Source organism: Myotis yumanensis, unplaced genomic scaffold (assembly GCF_028538775.1).
Source record: "Myotis yumanensis isolate MYYU_CA2020_CCGP unplaced genomic scaffold, mMyoYum1.0.hap1 SCAF_9, whole genome shotgun sequence".
NCBI lineage: Eukaryota > Metazoa > Chordata > Mammalia > Chiroptera > Vespertilionidae > Myotis > Myotis yumanensis.
Window position 1 is genome coordinate 31,033,206 of NW_027223760.1, and position 22,709 is coordinate 31,055,914.

The window sequence follows — 22,709 nt, forward strand, 5'->3', positions numbered from 1 at the left end:
GCTGATCTCGTCACAATGAAATTCACACTCTGAATCATTTGGAATAGCAAGGAATTTTTTTTCCAGGTTTTTTTTCCATGCCATTCATTTGTCTAACAACAAAACAACCTTGGCAAAGTAGGTAAAAAATACATGAAGACACGTAACAACTAGAATATTGAAGTATAAAATGCTTCCAACATGCTTGATAACCATGTACTTGCAACTTAATCAAGATTTTGCATTTCTTAGTTAATTCATAAGAAAAATACTCTTCGTTTACCTTTACAGTCATGAAATAAATGTAAAAACAATACTTATTTTTTCATTCAGCAGATCTAGGTTTGTAATGCCCAGAATTTTTTATACTCACACAACCAGAATAAAATTCAAAGGTGAACCAGGCAATTCTTTGTTTCTTATTTGCTTTTTCTTACCCAACTTTTAGAGCTGAGTGAGTCCTCTAACTTTTTGAGGAGAAGGTACATGTTAATAAATACATAGGTTCATGACCACGTCCATTCCCTTAGCAATAGCTGATCTCACGTGATGCTGAATGTTGGCAGGGAGTGAGTTCTCTGGCACATGGCATGTTATTGCTCACACCAGGTGAATTAGATACTGACCAAGAGTCCATATCCTTGCTCTGAAACTTGCATGTGGCCATTAAATACTGCAGAAACTGGTGAAACATGTGAGAAGAGAATTGCTGCCACTATAAAAACGAAACTGAATGCTTTAGGAAGACGTGGACAAGGAGCTGTTGTCAAATTAGGAGTCAATTCAAAAAGACGGCAGGGCGGGAAGAGGGAGGATTATAAAACCTGGAGAACTTGGCACTCAGGTTGCTTTGCTCTTCTCTAAAGTAACCCAAACTGGAAACTGCACTGATGTATGAGGGGCATTTATTATAAGAAAGACCACAGGGCCCTGACTGTTTGGCTCAGTGGATAGAGCGTCGGCCTGTGGACTGAGGGGTCCCGGGTTCGATCCCAGTCAAGGGCATGTACCTTGGTTGTGGGCACATCCCCAGTAGGGGGTGTGCAGGAGGCAGCTGATCCATGTTTCTCTCTCATCGATGTTTCTAATTCTCTATCCCTCTCCCTTCCTCTCTGTAAAAAATCAATAAAATATTTTGTTTTTTTAAAAAGAAAGACCACAGGGAATTCCTCTCAGTAGACAAATACTAAAAAAAAGACGAGGTATGTTGAAAGATGTCAATTAAATACCTAGTCATATATTTTAAGTTAAAATGTTTCTGGCATGCATTACCATCCTTTAATGACTAAGTGCTCTCGATCAAGGTGGACAGGTGGGCTTGCAACAGGTGGATGGAAAATAAAGGAGCCATCCAGGGAAGTGGTGTATGGAAGACACAGACACACAGATGTGAGAAAAATCTCCCTTTGTTCCTATTCTCTGAAGACATCCAGGGTTAAAAGACATTAGAACTCATACCCAGAACAGGTGAGATCTTCTAACTGATGGTCTCAAAACAACATCTCAGTGGAAGTCAGGGTTCTCGAAGGCATGGCTAAGCCTCTGCACAGCTTCACCTTCTCGCAAACAGTTCATACTACAGAAGAACGGGGGCCTCAGCAAGCAGACGCGAAGGCAAAGGGACACCACCATTAACCCCAAAAGATGTCCCTAATGGCTCCCCTTCGGCACCGAGAGCCTGGGCTCCCCCACCCCTGCCTGCGAGCCGCACGCACGACCGCCGGGGAGGTGCCCTCACCTTCTGGCGCTGCTGGATGTTGGCCACGGCATCGGGCTGGAAGTCCAGCTTGTCTGTGCGGCAGAGTTTCCAGTAGAGGATGACGACGATCACCATGACCACCAGCACGGGGATGACCACGCCGACGATGACCCAGAGGTTGTTGCTCTGGGACTCCGGCGACGGCCGCTTCACTCTGTCCACGGCTGCAGACAAGGAAGGAAGGTCTCTCAGTGACACGCTCACTGGACAGCCCTTCTGGGCAGGGAGCGTGCCTTCTCCTAGGAGACACCTGGGAAGTTCCTGTCATTTCCTGTCATTCCAGCCCAAGGCAACAGGTTAAAGGCTATGATCTCCTGAGGACAGGAAACACGACCAAGTAAACAAGCACAACACAGACGGTTATGTGGTGGATGGGTCAGGGATCACGGTGAGAGTTAGGACGTACCTAAAGCAGCACGGCTAATTCAATGGCGAAGCTAGGTTAACGCCAGATCTCCTGACTCTCAGTTCATTCTACCAGCTCCCGCTCAATTCTCACTGCAGGAATGCTTCCATACCAAAAAGTAGAAATCCTAAATACAGGCTACGAGCCCTGCCTTATCTCCTCACCTGTGTCTCTCCCTAAACCCTGGAAACATGGCTTTTAATCAAAATTGATTTACCCAAGGTACCAGCTGTCAATTTTAAAATCATATTAAATCAGTTCCTTTCTCGCTCCCCAGGCATCTTGGCGGCTGTCCTTGGTTGGAGGCCACCCCACACCCAAAGCAGGAAGATGGTGGCCGCGAAGAAGACAAAAAGTCACTGGAGCCGATCGAGTCTAGGTTCCAACACGTTTTGAAAAGTGGCCAGTATGTGCTGGGGTACAAGCAGACTCTGAAAATGATCAGACAAGGCAAAGCGAAACTGGTCATCCTCGCCAGTGGCACCCAGCCTTCAGGGGATCCGAAACAGAGACTATGCCATGTTGGCCGGGACTGGGGTCCATCACCACAGTGGCAATAAGACCGGGCTGGGCACAACGTGTGGAAAACACTAGAGCAGCGGTTCTCAACCTGTGGGTCTAGACCCCTTTGGGGGTCGAACGACCCTTTCACGGGGGTCGCCTAAGACCATTGGAAAACACATATATAATTACATATTGTTTTTGTGATTAATCACTATGCTTTAATTATGTTCAATTTGTAACAATGAAAATACATCCTGCATATCAGATATTTACATTACGATTCATAACAGTAGCAAAATTACAGATATGAAGTAGCAACGAAAATAGTTTTATGGTTGGGGGTCACCACAACATGAGGAACTGTATTAAAGGGTCGAGGCATTAGGAAGGTTGAGAACCACTGCACCAGAGTGTGCAGCCTGGCGAGCATTGATCGGATGGTTCTGAAATCATTAGAAGCACGCCAGGACAGCTGGGAGAAAAGCAAGTCGTGCAAAACTGTTCTTTAATAAAACTGGCCAGAGCTTGTTTTTAAAATAATAATAACATTAAAGTAAAATTAAGTCAAGCTTACTTGGAATCCACCACTCCCCACCCTTCCTGCCACCTCCACCCCAGCCCCCCATCTTCCACGGCCTTAGACAATTATGGTTCAATTACTCTGTCCTTCTCAATTTCCTTTCCCAGTTCCTTCCCCTAACCCTGCCTCCCAGTACTGGGCCCTCCCTACTCATCCCTCAGAGGACTCAGCTTTCTTAAAGCTCAGGTTCCAGTCACCAGGCTCAGAAAACCAAAATACCCCTCCTCTGTGCCCCACCTCCTCATCCATTGGGGCTGACTCATAACCACCTCTCCAGGACTTCACCTTTGCCTTTTGTTCTGGTTGTGTCTGTCTTGCAGGCAGGATCTTACTATTTCTTTTAAGACGTATTTTATTACATACATGTACCACGTTGATACATCAATATGGCCATGGCTCTAAGTCTCATCTTTTCAAATACATCTCAGTCATCATGGGCAGGGACCACACTTTACGCTCTTTTCACATCCTCTAATGGTTAACACATGCCATGGGATCGAAAGGTTTCTGCTCAAGGATGTAACACCACAAACGATCCTCCGTGCTGCTTTAAGTTTGTGCTGAGGCTCCGGAGAGAGGGAGGGAGGGGAGTGGGCTTCTACAGCAGCGGTCGCCAACCTTTCGGACCTCACGGACCACCAGTGGTCCGCGAACCACCGGTTGGCAACCGCTGCTCTACGGCACACGCACTGAAGGAGGCCCGAGTTCCAGAGCAGAGCCTACGCGGGAAACAGAAAGGTAACCGAGTGATAAAAATCTGTACCTTTAAACTTGGCCTAAATATAGCTCATTTTGCGTGAAAACAACAAACAATATAGAAGGAAGGACAGAATCACACTGAGAGGCTGGGACAACTAGATGTTCTTTTTAGTCCTAACCCAGTGAAACCCTGTGAGAGGCACAGTTGATCACAACGAGGCCCTGACCCAGGGCCCGCAGCTGCCTCGGGTTGGCCCTGGTGTTGGATAGGATTCCAATCCCAGGACTGCTGCCCCTGTGGTTTTTAGCACGAAAAGGAGGAAAGAGAGGTGCAAAGAAAAACTATCACCAGAGGTGGAAGTGAGCTTGAAAGTGCCCATACCCTACTGCAATTCATCTTTGTCTTTAAATATTTTTATTGATTTTTGAGACAGAGAGAGAGAGAGAGAAAGAAATATTTATGTGAGAGCAAAACATCAACTGAGCCTGCAACCCAGACATGTGCCCTGACTGGGAATCAAACCAGCAACCTTTTGGTGCATGGATGACGCCCATCCATGCACCAAACTGAGCCACAGCAGCCAGGACCAATTCGTCTTTCTAAAAGGTGCAGTGTTTCTCTGGAGTGGGACACCGCTCTGACAACCAGGAATGTCATATATAAAAAAAAAATGTAAGTACGTGCTTTATCTTTTCTCACTGCTTTGAAGTAGAACACACTAACATACAATTACATCTCAAATACACACACCACCAATGGCTGTTTGCTTTAAGTCTCCCATCATCTTTTATAAAACGGAGACAGTGTGCCCATTAGCCCTCTTCCTGGTTCGTGTCCAGGGACAAGTATGGATTCCATGAAGAATCCTCTATTGCCGAAAATCATTACAAAGCTGTCATTTTAAAAACTGCCTTTGTTACCTATGTATTTGCCCTACAGAGTTTTCCAATGCTCTCTGATGCTGAGTCCCTTCTAAACACTTACCTACCCTTTACTGTTGGGAGCAAGTATCACTGAGCTTTGAAAGGGATTGCTCTCAGGATCATAAAGGAAAAACAGTCACATTAAAATAGCACTCTGATTCATAAAGGTATATTTAGCGAGAAAAACACTCTTCCGTGCCACTCCTTTTCTTAATTTTAAATACCCCAAATCTGTGAGTTGGAAAAAAGTACTGAGGGAGGCCTTTGCCAGGGGACAGGGGGCTCGTATCTTCCAAAAATAATAAAGAAATATCAAAATAACCTCTTTCTAAATAGTGGAGCGGTGCGAGGCGAGGGTGGGAGGCAAACAGAATTGAAAAGGGTGAGGATCAAGGGCTTCTTTGTGTTGAAAGACCCAGAAGGAAGCCAATAAATGCAGAGGGCACCGCCCGGCTTCCTGCGTGACTCACTGTCCCCACCAACGTTCAAAATGACATGTAAGATTTTGGAACAAATACAGGGAAAACACGTTATTTTACCTAAGACAAATTTTTGAAACGAGAAATAGGACCAGAGTAGGGGAAAAAGTACTAAAGTAAACTTACGTTACTAAAACTCACTAGTAGAATGCTATGAATACAAAATACTAGGTAGGAAAAACGGCAGTGAAGGCTATCACCACAAGCAATGGAAATAAAGAAGGTCTTTTCAAATACATTCCAACACCTGACATCTTATGTAAGTGCCATTTAACAATATGGGTGTAAGACATAGGTCTACTTCAGCCACCTAAGAATGCTTTAAACTCAGTTCACTGTCAGGAAAAGACTGGCCTTTGAGCCCATCACAGCACAGCGCAGATGGCTACTCAGGGGCCAAGCCTCGGGCACTTACGCTGGGCAACAGCGCCTTGAATTCGGTAACCCAAGATAATGGCTGCTCTCTGGATGTCGATCTTGTTGATCAGGTCTGAAGACTTGACTGCACTGAGTCGTTCTCCGTCTTGATCCTCCACAAAGTAGATGAGTTGTACGGGGTCGTCATCTCCCTCCAGCCGCGACACGTTTACCACCTGAAAGACAGCGGACACCACTGGCGTTTTAGAAGCTCATATGTCCAGATGCCCTTTCTCTGGGCACTCAACCTTGACTGTGTTATTCAGCATTTATCCGTCCTCATCGTAAGCTCCTTACATTATTTCGGGTTCCGGAATCCCTACGATGCTCTGTGGATGGGCAGAGGGACCGTTAAAATGAAAGTTCCTCTGTGTAGAATAACAAAGGCGCTTCGGATTGCTCAACGGCTTCTCTGAGACAAAAGGCCGGGAGGGTACACAGACCACAGGCTTGCCAGTCCGGGAATCTACCAAGAAGTTCCAATGTGTCATGGGAGGATGCTCCTGTCCTCATAGAATCAACCACAAAGGAACTATTAGTGGTTCTACCTAATCGCTTCTTGAATCTGTCAGTATTTTCTCTCTGTTCTTCTGGGGCAGGGCTTCTCAACCTCGGTATTATTGCCATTTTGGTCCAGGTGATTCTTAGATGTGAAGGTATGTACCGAGCACTATAAGACGTTTAGAAGCATCCCTTCCCTCTACTTGGCAGAAGCCAGAGGTAACAGCCACGTCCCCCCTCACCAGTTGTGACAAGCAGAATGTCTCCAGGCAGTGCCAAAATGTGCCCTGGGGGGAGCAAAATCATCAACGTTTGAGAACCACTGCCCTTGGGATAAAAACTCTAATACATTCTTTAAGACCCCACCCTCGATAATGGATAGATCATTCAGAGAATCAATAAGGAAACAGAAGATTTGAACAACACTATAGACCAAAGAAACCTAAGAGACATACACAGAAAATTACATCCAATGGCAGAATACACATTCTTCCCAAGTGCACACAGAACAGTTTCTAGGCTAGACCATGTACTAGGCCACAAAAATAGTCTCAACAAACTCAAGAAATTTTATCAAGTATCTTTACAGACCACAATAGTGAAACTAGAATCAATAATAAAAAGGAAAGCTGGAAAATTCACAAATACGTGGAAATTAAACAACACACTCCTGAAACAACCAATGGACCAAAGAAAAGATCAAAAGAAAAATAAGAAAATATCTTAAAACAAATGAAAGCAGAAACACAACATACCAAAACTTATGAGATGTAGCAAAAACAGTTATAATAATGTTTATAGCTATAAATGTATACACCATGAAAAAGAAATATCTCAAATAAGCAATCAATTTACAACTAAAGGAACTAGAGTATGAAGAAAAAACTAAGCCCAAAGTTAGCAGAAGGAAATAATAAATATTACAGCAGAAATAAATCAAATAGAGAACAGGAAAACAATAGAAGAGATTAACAAAATGAGTTGGTTCTTTGAAAAGATAAACAAAATTAACAAACGTTTAGCTACACTAACCAAGAAAAAGTGAGAGTTCTCAAAAATTATAAATGACAGAGGAGATATTACAACATATACCACAGAAAGAGAAAGGATCAAAAGAGACTACTATAAATAATTATACACCAACAAATTGGACAATCTAGAAGAAATGGATTAATTCCTAGAACCATAAAAACTACCGAAACTAAATCATGAAGAAACAGAATATGTGAACAGATCAGTAACAAGTAAAGAGACAGAAGCAATAATAAAAAAGTTCCCAACAGAGAAAAGCCCAGGACCAGATGGGTCTCACTGACAAATTATACAAAACATTTAAAAAGAGTTAGCACTAATCCTTCTCAAAAATTTCCCAACAATTGAAGAGGCGGGAATGCTCCCAAACCTATTTTATGAAGCCAACATTATCCTGATACCAAAGTCAGGTAAGGACACTATCAGAAAAGTAAACTAAAGATCAATATATCCAATGAACATGCTAGGAGATGCAAAGTTTCTCAACAAAATACTAGCAAACCAAATTGAACAGCACATTAAAAGGATTATACACCATGATTAAGTGGGCTTCATCCCTGAGACGGAAGGATGGGTCAACCTCTTTGCATCTCAGGGATGGGTCAACATTTGCAAATCAATAAGTATGATAGATCACATTAATATCTGAAAGATAAAAATCATAAAATTACTCAATAGAAGTAGAAAAAGCATTTGACAACATTCAACATTCATTCATGATTAAAAAAAACTCTCAACAAACTGAATATAGAAGGATCATACCTCAACATAGTAAAGACCATATTTGCAAATCCATAGCTAATATCATACTCAATGATGAAAGGTTGAAAACTTTTTCTCTAAGATCAGGAACAAGACAAGGATACCTACCTACTCTCACCACTCCTATTCAAGACACTACAGAAGTCCTAGCCACAGCAATCAGGCAAGAAAAACAAATAAAAGGCATCCAAATCAGAATGAAAGACATACAATTGTCTCTGCTTGCAGATGACATGATCTTACATATTAAAAAAACCCTAAAAACTCTACCAAAAAACTATTACAATTAATAAATGAATTCGTAAATTTGCAGGATACAAAATCAACACAATGAAATAAATCAGTTATATTTCTATAAACTCACAATGAACTATCTGAAAAAGAAATAAAGAAAATAGTGCCATTCACAATAGCATCAAAAATAAGAAAATACTTGGGAATAAATTTAGCCAAGCAAGTGAAAAATATGTATACTAAAAATTATAAGACATTGATGATTGAAGAAAACACAAATAAATAGAAAGATATTCCATGTTCACATATAAGAAGAATTAATATTGTTAAAATATTAGTCCATATTACCCAAAGTAGAGATTCAATGCAATCCCTATCAAAATTCCAATGGCATTTTTTACAGAAATAGAGAAAATAATCCAAAACTTTATATGGAACCACAAAAGACCCTGCTGACAAAGGAGCTAAGAATACTCAATGGGAAAAGACAGTCTCTTTGATTAATAGTCTTAGGAAAACCAGATATTCACATGCAAAAGAATAAAACTGGACCACTTATCTTATATCACTCACAAAATTAGTTCTTAATGGAAAGACTTAAGTGTAATACCTGAAACCGTGAAACTCCTAGAAGGAAACAGCGAAAAAAGCTCCTTAACACTGGTCTTGGCAAAGATTTTTTAGATATGAGACCCAAAGCACAAGCAACAAAAGCAAAAATAAACAAGTGGAACTACATCAAACTGAAAAGTTTCTACACAGCAAAAGAAACAATCAACAAAAATGAAAAGGCAACCTATGGAATGTGAGAAATATTTGCAAATCATATATCTGATAAAGGTTTAATATCCAAAATATACAAGGAACTCATACATCTCAACAGCAAAAAAAAAAAAAAATTTTGAATAGACATTTTTCTACCAAAGACATACAAATGCCAACAGGCATATGAAAAGGTGCTCAATATCTTAGTCATCAGGAAAATGCAAATCAAAACAACCATGAGCTATCACCTCATACCTGTTAGAATAGCTAATACCAAAAAAGAGATAAGTGCTGGTAGGATGTTATAAAAAGGGAACCCTAGTGCACTACTGGTGGGAATATAAGTTGGTACAGCCATTATGGGAAATAGTATGGCAATCCCTCCAAATTTTAAAAAATAGAACTACCCTATGATCCAGCAATTATACTTCTGGGTAAATATCCAAAGGAAATGAATTCACTGTGTTGAAGAGATATCTGCACCCTCATACTCACTGCAGTATTATTCACAACAGCCAAGACATAGAAACAACGTAAGTGTGTATGTATGGGTGAACAAAGAAAATGTAGCATACATAAAAAATGGAGTAATATTCACCCATAAACAGAGCAGGAAATCCTGCCATTTATAACAACATGGACGGACCTTGATAGCATTATGTTAAGTGACATAAGTCAAAGACACATACTGTATAATCTCATCTATATGTGGAATCTTAAAAAAAAAAAAAAAAAGGCAATTCAAAGAGTAGATTGGTGGCTTCCAGAAGCTGGGCTTGAGGGTAATGGGTACAGGTTGTCAAAGGGAACCAACTTCTAGCTTTATGTCTGGGGATCTAATATACAGCATGGAGAATGCAGTTAATGATACTATGCTGTATACTTAAAAGTTGCTAAGAGAATAGACCTTACATGTTCTTACCACACACACATACACAAAAGTAACTGTGAGCAATGGGTGTATTAACTAACTAACCTTATTGCAGTAATCATTTCGCAACATGTACTTATGTCACATCATTACATTGCACACCTTAAACTTACACAATGTCCTACATCAATTGTATCTCAATCAAGCTGGAAAAACATTCTCATAAATACATAATTTGCCGGATTAAATAGTACTTTGATTTGTTCCAAAATCTTTATCTCTCTGGTGTTCAGGGTAGTCCTTCACATTAGCACTTCAGAAATTGGTATATTTGATATGTCACAGTTTTACATAAATAGAGCTTTCTATTCTGTGCTATTTCTCTTATTAATATGCAACAATTCTATTGCGCATTCAGACTCCAGCAGGACGCTGACTGATGTTCTGAGTAAGTGATCCATCGTGACTCCGAGCCCTCTATTTCAGACACGCAATTAGAACCTTTGGTCTCTGCACCTGCTATTGGCAAAAGAGCTGCCAATTTTTTAGCCACGTGTGCAGGCCTTGCACTCCAGACATGGCTGCTGGACTCCCTCACCACTGGAAACTTCTGGCCAATCAACAACGTCATGATTTCACTGCGAACACCTTCTTATATAAAGATCCTTAACAACACGGGTTCAAACCCTCATCCCTAGAGAAACCGTTCTTTATGCCTCTCCATCCTGAGATGTGCTCATCTGTCCTGCCCTCTGTTTGGTGTTTCTAAGCCAGTTCCCCGACCACTTCTGTTCCCTAACCACCTACTCCTGTCCCTGAATGGTATTAATTTTTTATTAGTCTTCAGGATGGCTATTAACAAAGGGCTACTAAAAAGCAAGTCTACTGGGGAGAGGGAGTGGTTGGGGGGGTGTCAATCGGGGAAAAAGGAGACATATGTAATACTTTAACCAATAAAAATAAAAAGCAAGTCAATCACAGTCAGTAAAAGCTAATTCCAGCATCTTTTTGGGTGACCTCTTATCAGACTCCTAGCGGGAATCCATGCAACCACGGTGTGACAAAGTCATCATTTTGGGCAACATTTTCAATTTCATTTTTAAAGTTATTTTCTGGCTGCCCCACCATCTGGCCCCCGAAGACCCGTGACCCGCTACCAACCAATCTGCCCGGCGCTCGCGTGCACCATGTCTGGTTCCTCCCGTGTCACCGCTATGAAGAAAGTGGTTTAACAGCTCCGGCTGGAGGCCGGGCTCAACCGCATGAAGGTTTCCCAGGCAGCTGCAGATGTGAAACAATTCTGTCTGCAGAATGCTGACCTCCTGCTGACTGGAGTATCTTCAAGTACCAATCCCTTCAGACCCCAGAAAGCTCGTTCCTTTTTGTAGTAAAATGAATTCAGAAGGTGTTCTAAACCGCTTTTCTTGAACTGGTGAATAGTTAGAGAGCTACATCTGAAGCCTGTACAAAAAGCTTACCCTATAACATGTGTCATACTATACAAACTTCTGCTTTTGTCAGTCCTTAACATCTACCTCTCTGAATTTTCATGAATTTCTATTTCACAAGAATGATTATTTTATATACACTGGCAGCAGCATACAAATAAAATACTTAGTAAAAAAAATTATTTTCTGATTAAAATCACATGTCCACTGGAGAAATTTCGAAAAGCACGAAGGAAAATATATAATGAATAAAATGAAAATCACCTCAAATTCAACCAAAGAAAATCACTGTAAATATTTTGGCATATTTCCTTCCATTAATTTTTTCCATGGGTTTTACATTAACATTTGGATTAAATTGCATACATTCTTTCATAGCCTCTCTTCACTTGAAGATTTTTCTATATTGCTAATTCAAAAAATGATAATGGCTGCACAATATTCCAACATACAAAAAGTCACAACAATTTATTTACCCATTCCCCAGATGCTGGACATTTAGATTGTTTAATACTTTCACTTTTACAAACATGTCTGAAGAGTCCTGTGCTCTGCACATAAGTCCTTGTCTCAAATGTAGATGAGAAGCAGGGCACGGTTTCTAAGCAACCCATCAGATGGCACCGTTACCATGGGGTAGCTTGGTTAATGTTCACAAATCCAATATTCCTTATGGAGCCTTCCAATCTAATGTAGCACCTCATCATGTCATCTGATAGTGCTCTATAACTGCATTATGTGCATTTATTAACCTCTACCCAGACCTTGAGTTCTGTGAAGCCAAGGTTACTGAATAAGGCCAACCTTTTATAATTTATTTTCATTTTTATTTACATATATTTATTTGTTTTATAGTTATATTAATTACCGTAATATTACTCTCAATTTTTGTTAGTTTTTAAGTTCCTCTGTATTCTTTTTTTTTTTTAATCCTCACCCAAGGATATTTTTCCATTTTTTAAAAATACATACCTATTTATTTCAGAGAGGAAGGGATAGGGAGAGAGATAGAAACATCAATGATGAGAGGGAATCGTTGATTGGCTGCCCCCTGCATGTTGGTCCGAGCCTGCAATGCAGGCATGTGCCCTTGACCGGAATCGAACCCGGGACCTTTCGGTCCGCAGGCCAACGCTCTATCCACTGAGCCAAACCGACTAGGGCAAGTTCCTCTATATTCTATTGCATCTGGCAAAGGAACTATTTTAGAAACCTAACCACCACCTCTGTGGGAGGGGAAATAAAGAGCAATGCTTACAGGGGAAACCTGGTAAAAGAGTTGGGGGCAATGATGCTAGCTCTAGGCCAACAATCCCCCACCAACCCAAGCATCAGTTCTCCATTCTTCTCTCTAATGCTCCTAAACCATCAACCTCCCCACCCCGACCTGTCTGGGTTCCACCCTGGTTTCCTGTCTGGAATGCCACAGTTCTAAATATCCCATTTTCCTAGCTCTACAAGCAGCAGTTGGTAAAGGAAAAATCCAAAATAACATTAATGCACATTGAGAGGGAATATACCTCAGCCCCAACCTCCAACTCACTGTGAGCCTGAGCATTTTAAAATGGGTCACTTTTTGACTCAAATGAATCTGTCATTTGTAACCTCTCTGCCAAGTTACAGGGTGAAGAACATTTGAGCAATATGAGACAACCCGGGGGGGGGGGGGGGGGGGGGGCAGGAGGAGGGGCTAGAATAGAGGGCAGAACATTTTCCTCTTTCCGATCTCTTATGGCCTGTTCCCGATGAATGGTTCTCTCTACGATGCTATGAATAACATTACCATTCTATAACTGATGACATTCTGGGTATTTAAAAATTACTTTTTGAAAAATAAGGTCATCTGATGGCATGGCAATCCACTAACACAATTCTTCCACTGTACTCCCCATAACATCCATTCCTGTACCGACCACTTACTGAGGGCTCAGGAAATATTTGTCTACCTAGACCAAGGGTGGGCAAACTTTTTGACTCGAGGGCCACAATGGGTTCTTAAACTGGACCGGAGGGCCGGAACAAAAGCATGGATGGAGTGTTTGTGTGAACTAATATAAATTCAAAGTAAACATCATTACATAAAAGGGTACGGTCTTTTTTTTTTTTTTTTTTTTTTTTTAGTTTTATTCATTTCAAACGGGCCGTAGTTTGCCCACGGCTGATCTAGACTCTAGGTGAACTGAAATGCCACCCCATTCAGTTGCCACCTTACTATAGCAATCCACCTCAATCAGAATTTTCTCCTTTGCATGAAAATACAGGACAGTGTTAGCCTGCTCTCTCTCCTCCCCTCCTCCTCGGGCCTCCCTGGGTACCTGCACCACGCTGTTCCCGGCAGCCACGGTGGCCCTTCTCCACATCCGCCTCCGGGTGGAAACCTCACTCAGCAGCTGGGCCAGTTTGCGCTCCATCTCAGCTTGAAACACTTCATTCTGGAGCTGCTTCTCAACGACACCCAGGAGCACTGCATTTAAATGGAAACACACACAGGCCCCTCAGTGAGTTAGCGGTGACAGAAAAAACGGCGAGTGTATAAGAGAAAGTAGCATAGGGTTACTGTAGAATGCCAATCCCTAGAGCAGCGATTTCCAACCTTTTTCATCTCATGGCACACATAAACTAATTACTAAAATTCTGCAATATGGCAATCTGAAAGAAAAAATTAGTATAATTTTGATTCATTCACACCGGACGGCTATTGTTGTGTTGGCTGTTGTCAGTTTTTTACTTGACAATTTAAGGGAAAAGAGGTCAGTACCCCTGACTAAATAGCATGGGTGCTGCGGGTTTTAAAAATTCTTGCGACGCCCAGGTTGAAAATCGCTGCCCTAGAGAGGAGACATTAAAAAGGGGGAAAGCGAGGGAGAATCCCGGAAGTGCTGCCTACGGGTATCGTCTACAGTTCCCAGCTCCACGTGCTACAAGGACTGGTGGCCAGAAGTCCCAGAAACTCAGCAATGCACAGGGGCTTGGCGGCTAAGAGGGCCTGCACAAGATCAAACATTTTGTCTGCACTTATTTTCAAGATTTCTGGAAATGGTTTAAGTTCATATCTTGTCTCATAAACTGACTCAAGATAAGGTGCCTGTCTTCAGACATCTGCTGTAAACAAGATTATCTAAGCAGACAATCTGCCAGATTTTCTCTTCAGCCAGCACTGGCTCAAATCCCCTGAGACAGGTCCACGGGCAAGTCACTGAACCGCTATGAAAACTATCTAGAAAATGAGGCCACGGTACCAGGCAGAGGTGGGGCCTTTCCATGGAATGTTGTACGTGAAGCAAGAAGGACTAGCAGGTACGGGAACGCAAAATGGTGACTGTCACCACCTATGTGCTTCCTCCCATGACTAGCTCCTCACGGCGCTGCTCACACACTGGGCACCAATGAGCAGGTTACTACCTCTTACACTTTTGTATAACCAGGTGAGAAAGTCTCATTTGGCAATGCCATAGCTGTAAATATCTGACCCAGGTCTCCAAGACTTTTAAAAAGGCTTCTTATTTGCTCACCAAGTTACCTTCCTTGTCCTTATAAAACCAAACAAATAAGACTTTTAGAGAAAGAAAGGAAAAAAAAACACAAAAAAGATCCTTGCTTCAGAACCTCGTCCTATTCTGGGTCAGAATACCGTCAATTCCTGTTAGACTGCCCTGGGCTTGATATATGAATTTTAGAGGGAGCCAACCCTTTTTGGGCCATAACTCAGTGGGACACGTTCCACAGTCAAATCTGAATCCCTTTCTCATTCATTCTTTGCCAAGAATTTAAGGTACACTTTGCCCTGAATTTAGGACTGAGAAACAGGAAAGGCGGTATCATTCTTAATATCCCTGCACAGACTTCTTCTTATTACAGTTCCCAAAATATGGTGTCACGTTACACATACCTGTTCTTACCCACGAGGACTTCAACAACTGAGACAGGTTGAGCTGCGGGTACTGGAAGGCTATAAAAAGGAAAGGTTAGGGAAGGAGACCAATCTGTAAAAAACATGCTTGCCAGAGTCAGAAAGGGAACACCGGGTAAGTCACAAGGGACTGCCTTTCCTATGTGACTGAGCACTAAATAAGGAAGAAGGAAATGCCCACCCGGTGTGAAGGTGTGGACAGTGAGCAGTCTCGGAGCACATTAGTTTCACGGAGAAAGAGGGACAAAAAGAAGTGAAGGGCTTGTTCCAGTGACATCGTGGGACACCGAGTCCCAGGATCACCCGCACGGTCCCCTTGAAAAGCCATTGCTCCAGAGCAGTGAGTTTTCACTGTGTTCCTCAGGGTACTGGGTTCCCCAGCAGTGACTCCGGGCCAAGCGACCCTTGTCTGGCTTGCGTGGGACGGGCCTGGCGTCCACCTATCATCCAGCATATTACTCTACCCCCATCGTCACACACACAGCTGAAAGCTGCTCGATGTAAATAACGATTATGTCCCTGTTACTGCTTCACTTGACAAGTTATCCTTTAGCATTTAATTAACAGTACACTAAATACAGGAAGAATCACTAGACCATTTGGCTGTTCCATTTTGAATTTTTTTTTTTTTTTTTTTTTGGCCTGATTTCAACTCTGGAATCTACTGCTTTTTTGTTTTGGAAGTAAATGTCTCTTCCATCCCCAACCCCCTCCATTTGCACTGTGAATCTAATTGCCAGGAAGAAAAGTTTTGTTTTGTTTAAGTCTCACTCTTTTTGGGGTCTAGTTTTACGGGCTTTGACAAATGCATAGAGTCATGTAACCACCACCACAATAAAGATATAGAACAAACTCATCGCCCTCCCCCCCTATCCTTTCTGTGATCTAGCTTTCCTCCCACCCCCCACCCCTGGCGACCAGCGATCTGTTCTCCACCCTCTTTTCACCTTTTGCAGAACTGGCCTAATCTTTAATAGCACCCCATTCCTCTCAACAGAGAAAAAAACCGAGGCCCAGGGTAAGGAGAGCTCTGGAGGCCCACCCTGGCTTGATTCTGAGACGTTCCAAAGGTATCTGGTTTATATTCTGGATTTCAGCTAAACATTTCATTAAGAAAAAGCGGGCCACCAACAAAATGCTCGCAGCCGCATTCCCAGCGCCGTCCAGGAGAGCAGTACTCACGTTCGGCGATCTGGAGCACCGGGTACCCCAGATAGAAACTGAACTCCACCACACTCAAGTTCCTGAGCAGCTCGCTCACTTGCGTCCCATTCCAGAACCCCTGCGTGCCTTTAACAGCAAAGACGATGTTCACGGGGCCCCGGCGAGGCGCCACCCTGGGAGAGCCCACAGTGATATTCAAGATCTGAAAGAAGGAAGTCAAAAGCAGTTTCTAAAATAAATGAAAACAGACCGCTGAAAGCTTGACTATAATTTCTCTCATCGATTTTTTTTTCCCCAAAAAGAGGGAACATTTTTGGCCCTAGCCATGTGGCTCGGTTGGAGCATTGTCCTGTACACCAAAAGGTTGCAGGTTCAATTCCTGGTCAAGGCACACATACCGAGGCTGTGGGTTCAATCCCCAGTAGGGGGCGTGTACAGGAGGCAACTGAGTGATGTTTCTCTCTCACCTCTCTCATTTCTCTCTCTCTCTCTCTCTCCCTCTCTCTCTCTCTCTCTCTCTCCACTCCCCCTCTCCCCTCCACCCCCGCCCAAATCAATAAACATATCCTTGGATGAGGGTTTAAAAAAAAAAAAGAGGGAACATTTTTAAAGGAAGAGTAACGGGTTTCAATGGCCTGGTTTCCTTTTGCAATACTTTAAATCCTCAGGATAGTGAAAATGTTTTTTACATTAAGTGATGAACTGAGCACATGTATCTATAGTCCCTTCCTCTCCCCCTCCCATCCTAGATCCACAGAGAGAACAATAAAGCTGAACAAAGAAGTGTAAGTCCATAACAGCACTGAGAATGGAAGAAAACCTGAGATTCTGTCAGATTTCTGGAAAATGGAGAGGATGGGATCATGCTGAACGGAGTAAACTAGAACGGAGTGACCAAGACCCAGCACACACACAGGCTCAGGCTCCACAGTTGGGATCCAGAAGAACCCAGAGTCTGCTGCCATAATTAATTAAAGGCGGTGTGCCCAGGAGCCCAGTCAATTTCCTCCCTCCTCTTTCCTTTCTAATAGCCACACCCAGGCCAACACAGAGATGCTAACAGCAGCCATGTCTCCACCAAAATAGCTCAAAGCACTGCTCCCTGAGGACAATGAGCTCCCTGCCTGAGAAGACCGAGAGATTTTACCGATGGTCAGAACCCTAAGCAAGGGGTGGGTAGTGTTCACAAGAGACAAAGAAGGAGAGACAATGAAAGAAAAAGCAGCTCTGCCTTGAAAAATACAAACATGCTCCATCCCCGGGCACAACTTCCTTATCTTGCACTGGTGGCAGGGGTCCCAGTCTGCTGTCTCTGAACACTCATGGGCCCAGAGAGAAGCCCACCACCAACAGATTCTGCCCAGTGCCCAGTGCTCCACTGAATCTCCCATCAGGACACAAGGGTGACAGAGAAACAGACCCAACAGCGGAAGGGAAAAGCCAAATGAGCTGCCAAAATTAACCACCTGCTCCTTCATTCCAACACCAACCCACCAATGGTCTCCAGGCATTTACAGAAAACTGATAGCACGAAAGCAAAGAGCCAAGATTGACACAGTACAATGGCTTCAAAGAAAATAAAGATAACCCAGCAAACAGAAGACAACTTTATTTTAAAAATATATTTGTACTGATTTCAGAGATGAAGGGGGAAAGAGGGAGAAAGGGGGGGAAGGAGAGAGAGAGAGAAACCTCAATGATGAGAGAGAATAATAAATCAGATCGATTCAGGCATGTGCCCTGACCGGGAATGGAACCCAAAGGCAACTTTTAAAAAACTCTAATGTTCTCAGAGACTTTCAAGGTGACATTATATCCTCATATGAGAGAATCCTGAATCACTGCAGGAAAGGCTGAAATAAAAAAATTTTATGAAGGAGCAAAGAACAATGAAAAAGTGATGGCTGAAAGAAAATTCAATAGATAGATTGAGTAACATAATAAACACAATTGAAGAGTAAACGAATGACCTGGAGGACAAAGTTTAGAAAATCTGTAAAAACAGGGAATTATAAAAGAGATTAAAAATATAAAAGGTATGAAAAGTGAACCCAGGAGCACCAAAATCTATTTACTATGAATTCCAGAAAGAGAACACAAAGAAGATGGAGGAAAAAATATCAAAGAAATGTAAAAATATCAGCAGTTTCCATATAATACATACAATGCCTGTTCTTTGATCAGTAGCTAGCCTCTCTGTTTTTAAGGGAAGCATTGCCTTCCTGGGATGCCACAATAGGGAACAACAGTTTATTTAGGCATTACCCCCACTGGATATGCTACAGGTTGATATGGTTCCTTTTTAAAACATTCTTGAATCTCCTGCATATACTCATCTCTCCTCAGCTCACCAGATCTGAGCTCCCTGGTTATGCTACTCCAATGCCAAGGAAAGAGATCAACCCAGATCCACGTGAATGGAATTTCCTCCACTGGAGGGAATTAACAAGGGTTAAGTGCAGCTCCAAGAAACATAAAACTAGCCTCTTTAAAGGCTAAAGCACCTTGTTCTGTATCCAGTGCTGTTCTCACCTGCACTGTGAGGTTATACGTGCCCTGGTGGTGTTTCCTCACTTCGGAGAGCGCTATCATCAGGCCTTTCTCAATGCGCTGGGTGAAGTTACAGAAGCCAGTATCCACGCTCGGAGGCACAAACTGAAGGACTGAAAGAAATCACAGGCCCATGAACGAGGCATTTCTTTAGTATCAAGGAGTAAGGAGAGGGAGAAATAGTATCTACATCAACTAATTCATCCATAAGCAGGATTAAGTTCTACAATGTGTTATTTTTCATGTATATGTCATGGAACTGCAGAAAGCCATCTCTGCTACAAACGAAAATATGCAATGTGAAGGTGACGTTATCATTTTTAAATGAGAAAATATTTAACAACTGACTGAAACATTTCAAAATATATATGAATTAGAGATGAATTCTTAAGTATTTATGGGGAAATGACATGATATCTGGAATTGCTTTAAAACACTCTACCTTCCTCAAAAAAATGTATGGGAGATAGATGAAACAAAATTGGGAAAATGTTGATAATTTCTTAAGCTTAGTGATGGTCATATGTGGGCTTAATATGTTATTCTATTTTTGTATGTTTGAAAAATGTCCATAATAAAAAGTTAGACATGATAGTAAAGAATTACTGTGAACTTTGGGGAGTGTGATAATGATATTGACAGATATAGTATATGATGTATATATGTATATATGGATACATGTATGTGTGTGTGTGTACATGTATTTATGTATATATGTTTAATAATCCTTCTCTTTTCGAGACATGGGCTGAAATATTTATGAATGAGAGGATATGATGTCATAACAAAATAATGTGCGATATTCTCAAGACTGATCCATGTTGTCACAAATGGCAGTATTTCAGAAATAAGTCAGACAGAAAAAGTCAAGAACCATGATTTCACTCATATGGATATAAAACTGAAAGCAACAAATCAACAAACAAGAAGAACAGACAAACAAAATTCACAGACACAGACAACAGCATGGCAGTTACCAGAGGGCAAGGGGGTTGGAGAGTAGCAAAGGACAAAGGGGTGATGGATGGAGATTTGCTTTTGGGTGGTAGGCACACAATGCAATATATAGATAATATATCACAGAATTGTACATTTGAAACTTATAATTTTACTAGCAAATGTCGCCCCAATAAATTTAATGAAAAAACAAACAAAATAATGTGAGAGGAGGGGACGTAGATGGGAGTGTGGATGTAACAAGGAGTTGAAAACTGTTGAAACCGTATGAGAGGTGCAAGGGGTTCATTAAACTATTCTGTGTGCTTTTGTATATGCTAGAAATTTTCCATAATAATAGTTTTGAAAATTTAAATAAATTTTTAAAAATCTTCCCCAAATTAAAAAAAAAACTTCTAAAAAAAAGTGAAATTCTATTTACAAGTCAAAACAATTATGGACAGTGTGCTCACCCGTTTGAACTTGAAACCTGGACTCCGGCACAAGGAAGGAAGGTTTCACAGCCAGGATTAAAGGAGTTTGGTCGCGTACAAGTTTACTGTTTATAAGCACATTTATGACTGATATTGCCGTGTAAACGAAAGGACCAGATGTTACCAGAAAAGTGAAGTCAGCGAATAGTTCATAAACCTATGAAAATAAAGAAGACAAAAGATTATAATTATCAAATTATCTAACCAAATTACCATCAACCACATGTACAGGAAATTGTACTGAACAGAAAAAATAATAAAGTAATGTAAAAAAAATAAATAGCTGGTTTTAAACGAAGGGCTAGTGCTTCACAGACATTCAAAATTTTATTTTAGTAATTACTTTTGCACATCTGCTATCCTTCTCAAAAATAGCACAGAATTACAAGAGCAAGGACAACGAGAAAGAATAGCCAGCAATATGAACTGAATAAGGAGTTATGGAGAATTCAAAGTGTTTGCTGTGTTTAACCCACATATAAAGAAATAGTTATCCTATTGAGCAGTGTTGTCCAAAAGAAATATGTGAGCCCCATATGCCATTGTAAAGCTTCTAGGAGCCACATTAAAAAAACATAGAAAGAGGTGAAATTAATTTTAAAGACATTTTACTTAACCCAAGACATCTGACATATCGTTTCAATGTAAATTATTAGTGAGATATTTTACGTTCCTTTTTTCACTAAGTCTTTAAAATCCCATGGTATTTGGCACTGACAGTCCACCTCAATTCAGACAGCCCCATTTCATTTGCTCAGTAGCCACATGTGGCTCGTGGCTCCCACTGGGAAGGTGAGGGGTCTCAGTGGGGCATCAGAGCTCAAGAGGGTAGAGGAGGCACTAGCACACTATCCACCATAAAACATCCGGAAATTTACCTCTGTCTCACTGAATGTACAGAAACACGGATAGGCACTCTCTCTAAAATCTAATTTAAACTCTACTCCCAGTCCTTTCATGTAAATCAAGAGAAGCACAATCGTTACGGTCATCACCCCAAACTCTGGTCTTGGAGCCCCTTTGTTCCAACTCTGCCAATACAACCCTCTAACTGGGCCAGGATTAGTCCATTAGAGGGATGCGTTGGCAGAGTTGGGGAAGGGAGGGAAGAGAGGAAAGAGAACGTTCCACGACCACTGTAACATTGCCTTCACCTGGGCTCCGGCGTCAGACTCTCGGCCGCAGGGACTCACCTTGAGCTCCACGGCACGGTTGAAGTGAATCCTCAGCACCTCCTTGATGGACGTAATGATGTACTCCTGCACAGCTCTTCTGGCCAGCACTGCAGATGGAAGCCAACACCCACCAGGTTAGTGTCATCCCACTGCTGGGCCCCGGGCAGAGCCAGTGCTGTGCCAAAGCGTGGTGGTGGCTCCAAAAGTCGTTTTGTAAATAAGGCCCCGACGAGGAAAGAACACAGTGGACCTTGAAGGCACCACCAGGTCACCAGGTCAACCATGCACAGCATCAGCTCGACATGCTAAGAAAACCCTCCACTCCTTGCCTCAGTGGATGAGACCAGGAATGAGACTCTGTGGCCCAGCCGGGGGCAGAGAGCATGGAGGTCTCATGTTCAACAAGAGTCGAGTTCCTTCAGCATCTCATAAATGTCCTAACAAAACGACGTTATTCAAGGTGCTGCTGTATTACTCTGAATAGTCCCCATGACCCACCACCATACCCTCCATCTTCTCAAATTAATCAGAGTAAGATCTAAAACTGCAACATTCCGATATGAGTTCAATAATCTTTGGGAAAAAAGGATCATCAACCAAGACCTTATGGTGTCTCCAAATTCCTCAGAGCCATTAGAGATGAGAAAGAGCTCCTGAGGAGGCCTGGGGTGGGCCATCCCTGGGTGAGAGGGCAGCCTCACCCCATACTCGATACGTGTGGTCAGTGTCTTCCTACGAGTCCATCGTGAACCCATGGAGATTACTCTTACTTTTATTACAGAGCTCTCTAACATGAACCCTTCCAGAGGACAAAGAATCACCTCAACCCTCTTTTTCTCTGATACATAATTACAAGAAAACAAACAAAAAACCCAGGTTCAAATCTAAATGAAGATCCTAAATGAGAGGACACTTCCTGTGGGTTACAATTGTCACTGAGAGCAAAAGATGGCACTCATCTCCACTTATAAATACCACGTAACAGTGTGGACACTTGTGCACAACTCTGCACATTTACTACAACGGTTCAAGTGTACATTTACAATGCGTGAATTTTACACTATTAAAAACACATGCGTCCCTGCCCAGCCTGTGTGGTCCAGTGGTTGAGGGTCGACCT

General features: G+C 42.0%; 1 protein-coding gene and 2 pseudogenes across 1 annotated transcript in view; 2 read left to right on the plus strand and 1 right to left on the minus strand.

Moving 5' to 3' along the window:
• The window catches only part of KIAA1549 (KIAA1549 ortholog), a 116,597-nt gene that overhangs the window by 40,196 nt on the left and 53,692 nt on the right, over nucleotides 1–22,709 (minus strand). Inside the window, exons 3-10 of the mRNA XM_070423523.1 lie at nucleotides 21,608–21,696; nucleotides 20,394–20,571; nucleotides 18,967–19,097; nucleotides 16,453–16,636; nucleotides 15,250–15,309; nucleotides 13,676–13,824; nucleotides 5,746–5,923; nucleotides 1,718–1,902 (exon numbers count right to left, since the gene is read on the minus strand). Coding sequence (XP_070279624.1) covers nucleotides 1,718–1,902; nucleotides 5,746–5,923; nucleotides 13,676–13,824; nucleotides 15,250–15,309; nucleotides 16,453–16,636; nucleotides 18,967–19,097; nucleotides 20,394–20,571; nucleotides 21,608–21,696 — 1,154 coding nt within the window. The remainder of the gene's footprint in view (nucleotides 1–1,717; nucleotides 1,903–5,745; nucleotides 5,924–13,675; nucleotides 13,825–15,249; nucleotides 15,310–16,452; nucleotides 16,637–18,966; nucleotides 19,098–20,393; nucleotides 20,572–21,607; nucleotides 21,697–22,709) is intronic.
• LOC139016638 (large ribosomal subunit protein eL30 pseudogene) lies at nucleotides 2,475–3,348 on the plus strand (annotated as a pseudogene).
• LOC139016884 (guanine nucleotide-binding protein G(I)/G(S)/G(O) subunit gamma-5 pseudogene) lies at nucleotides 11,100–11,300 on the plus strand (annotated as a pseudogene).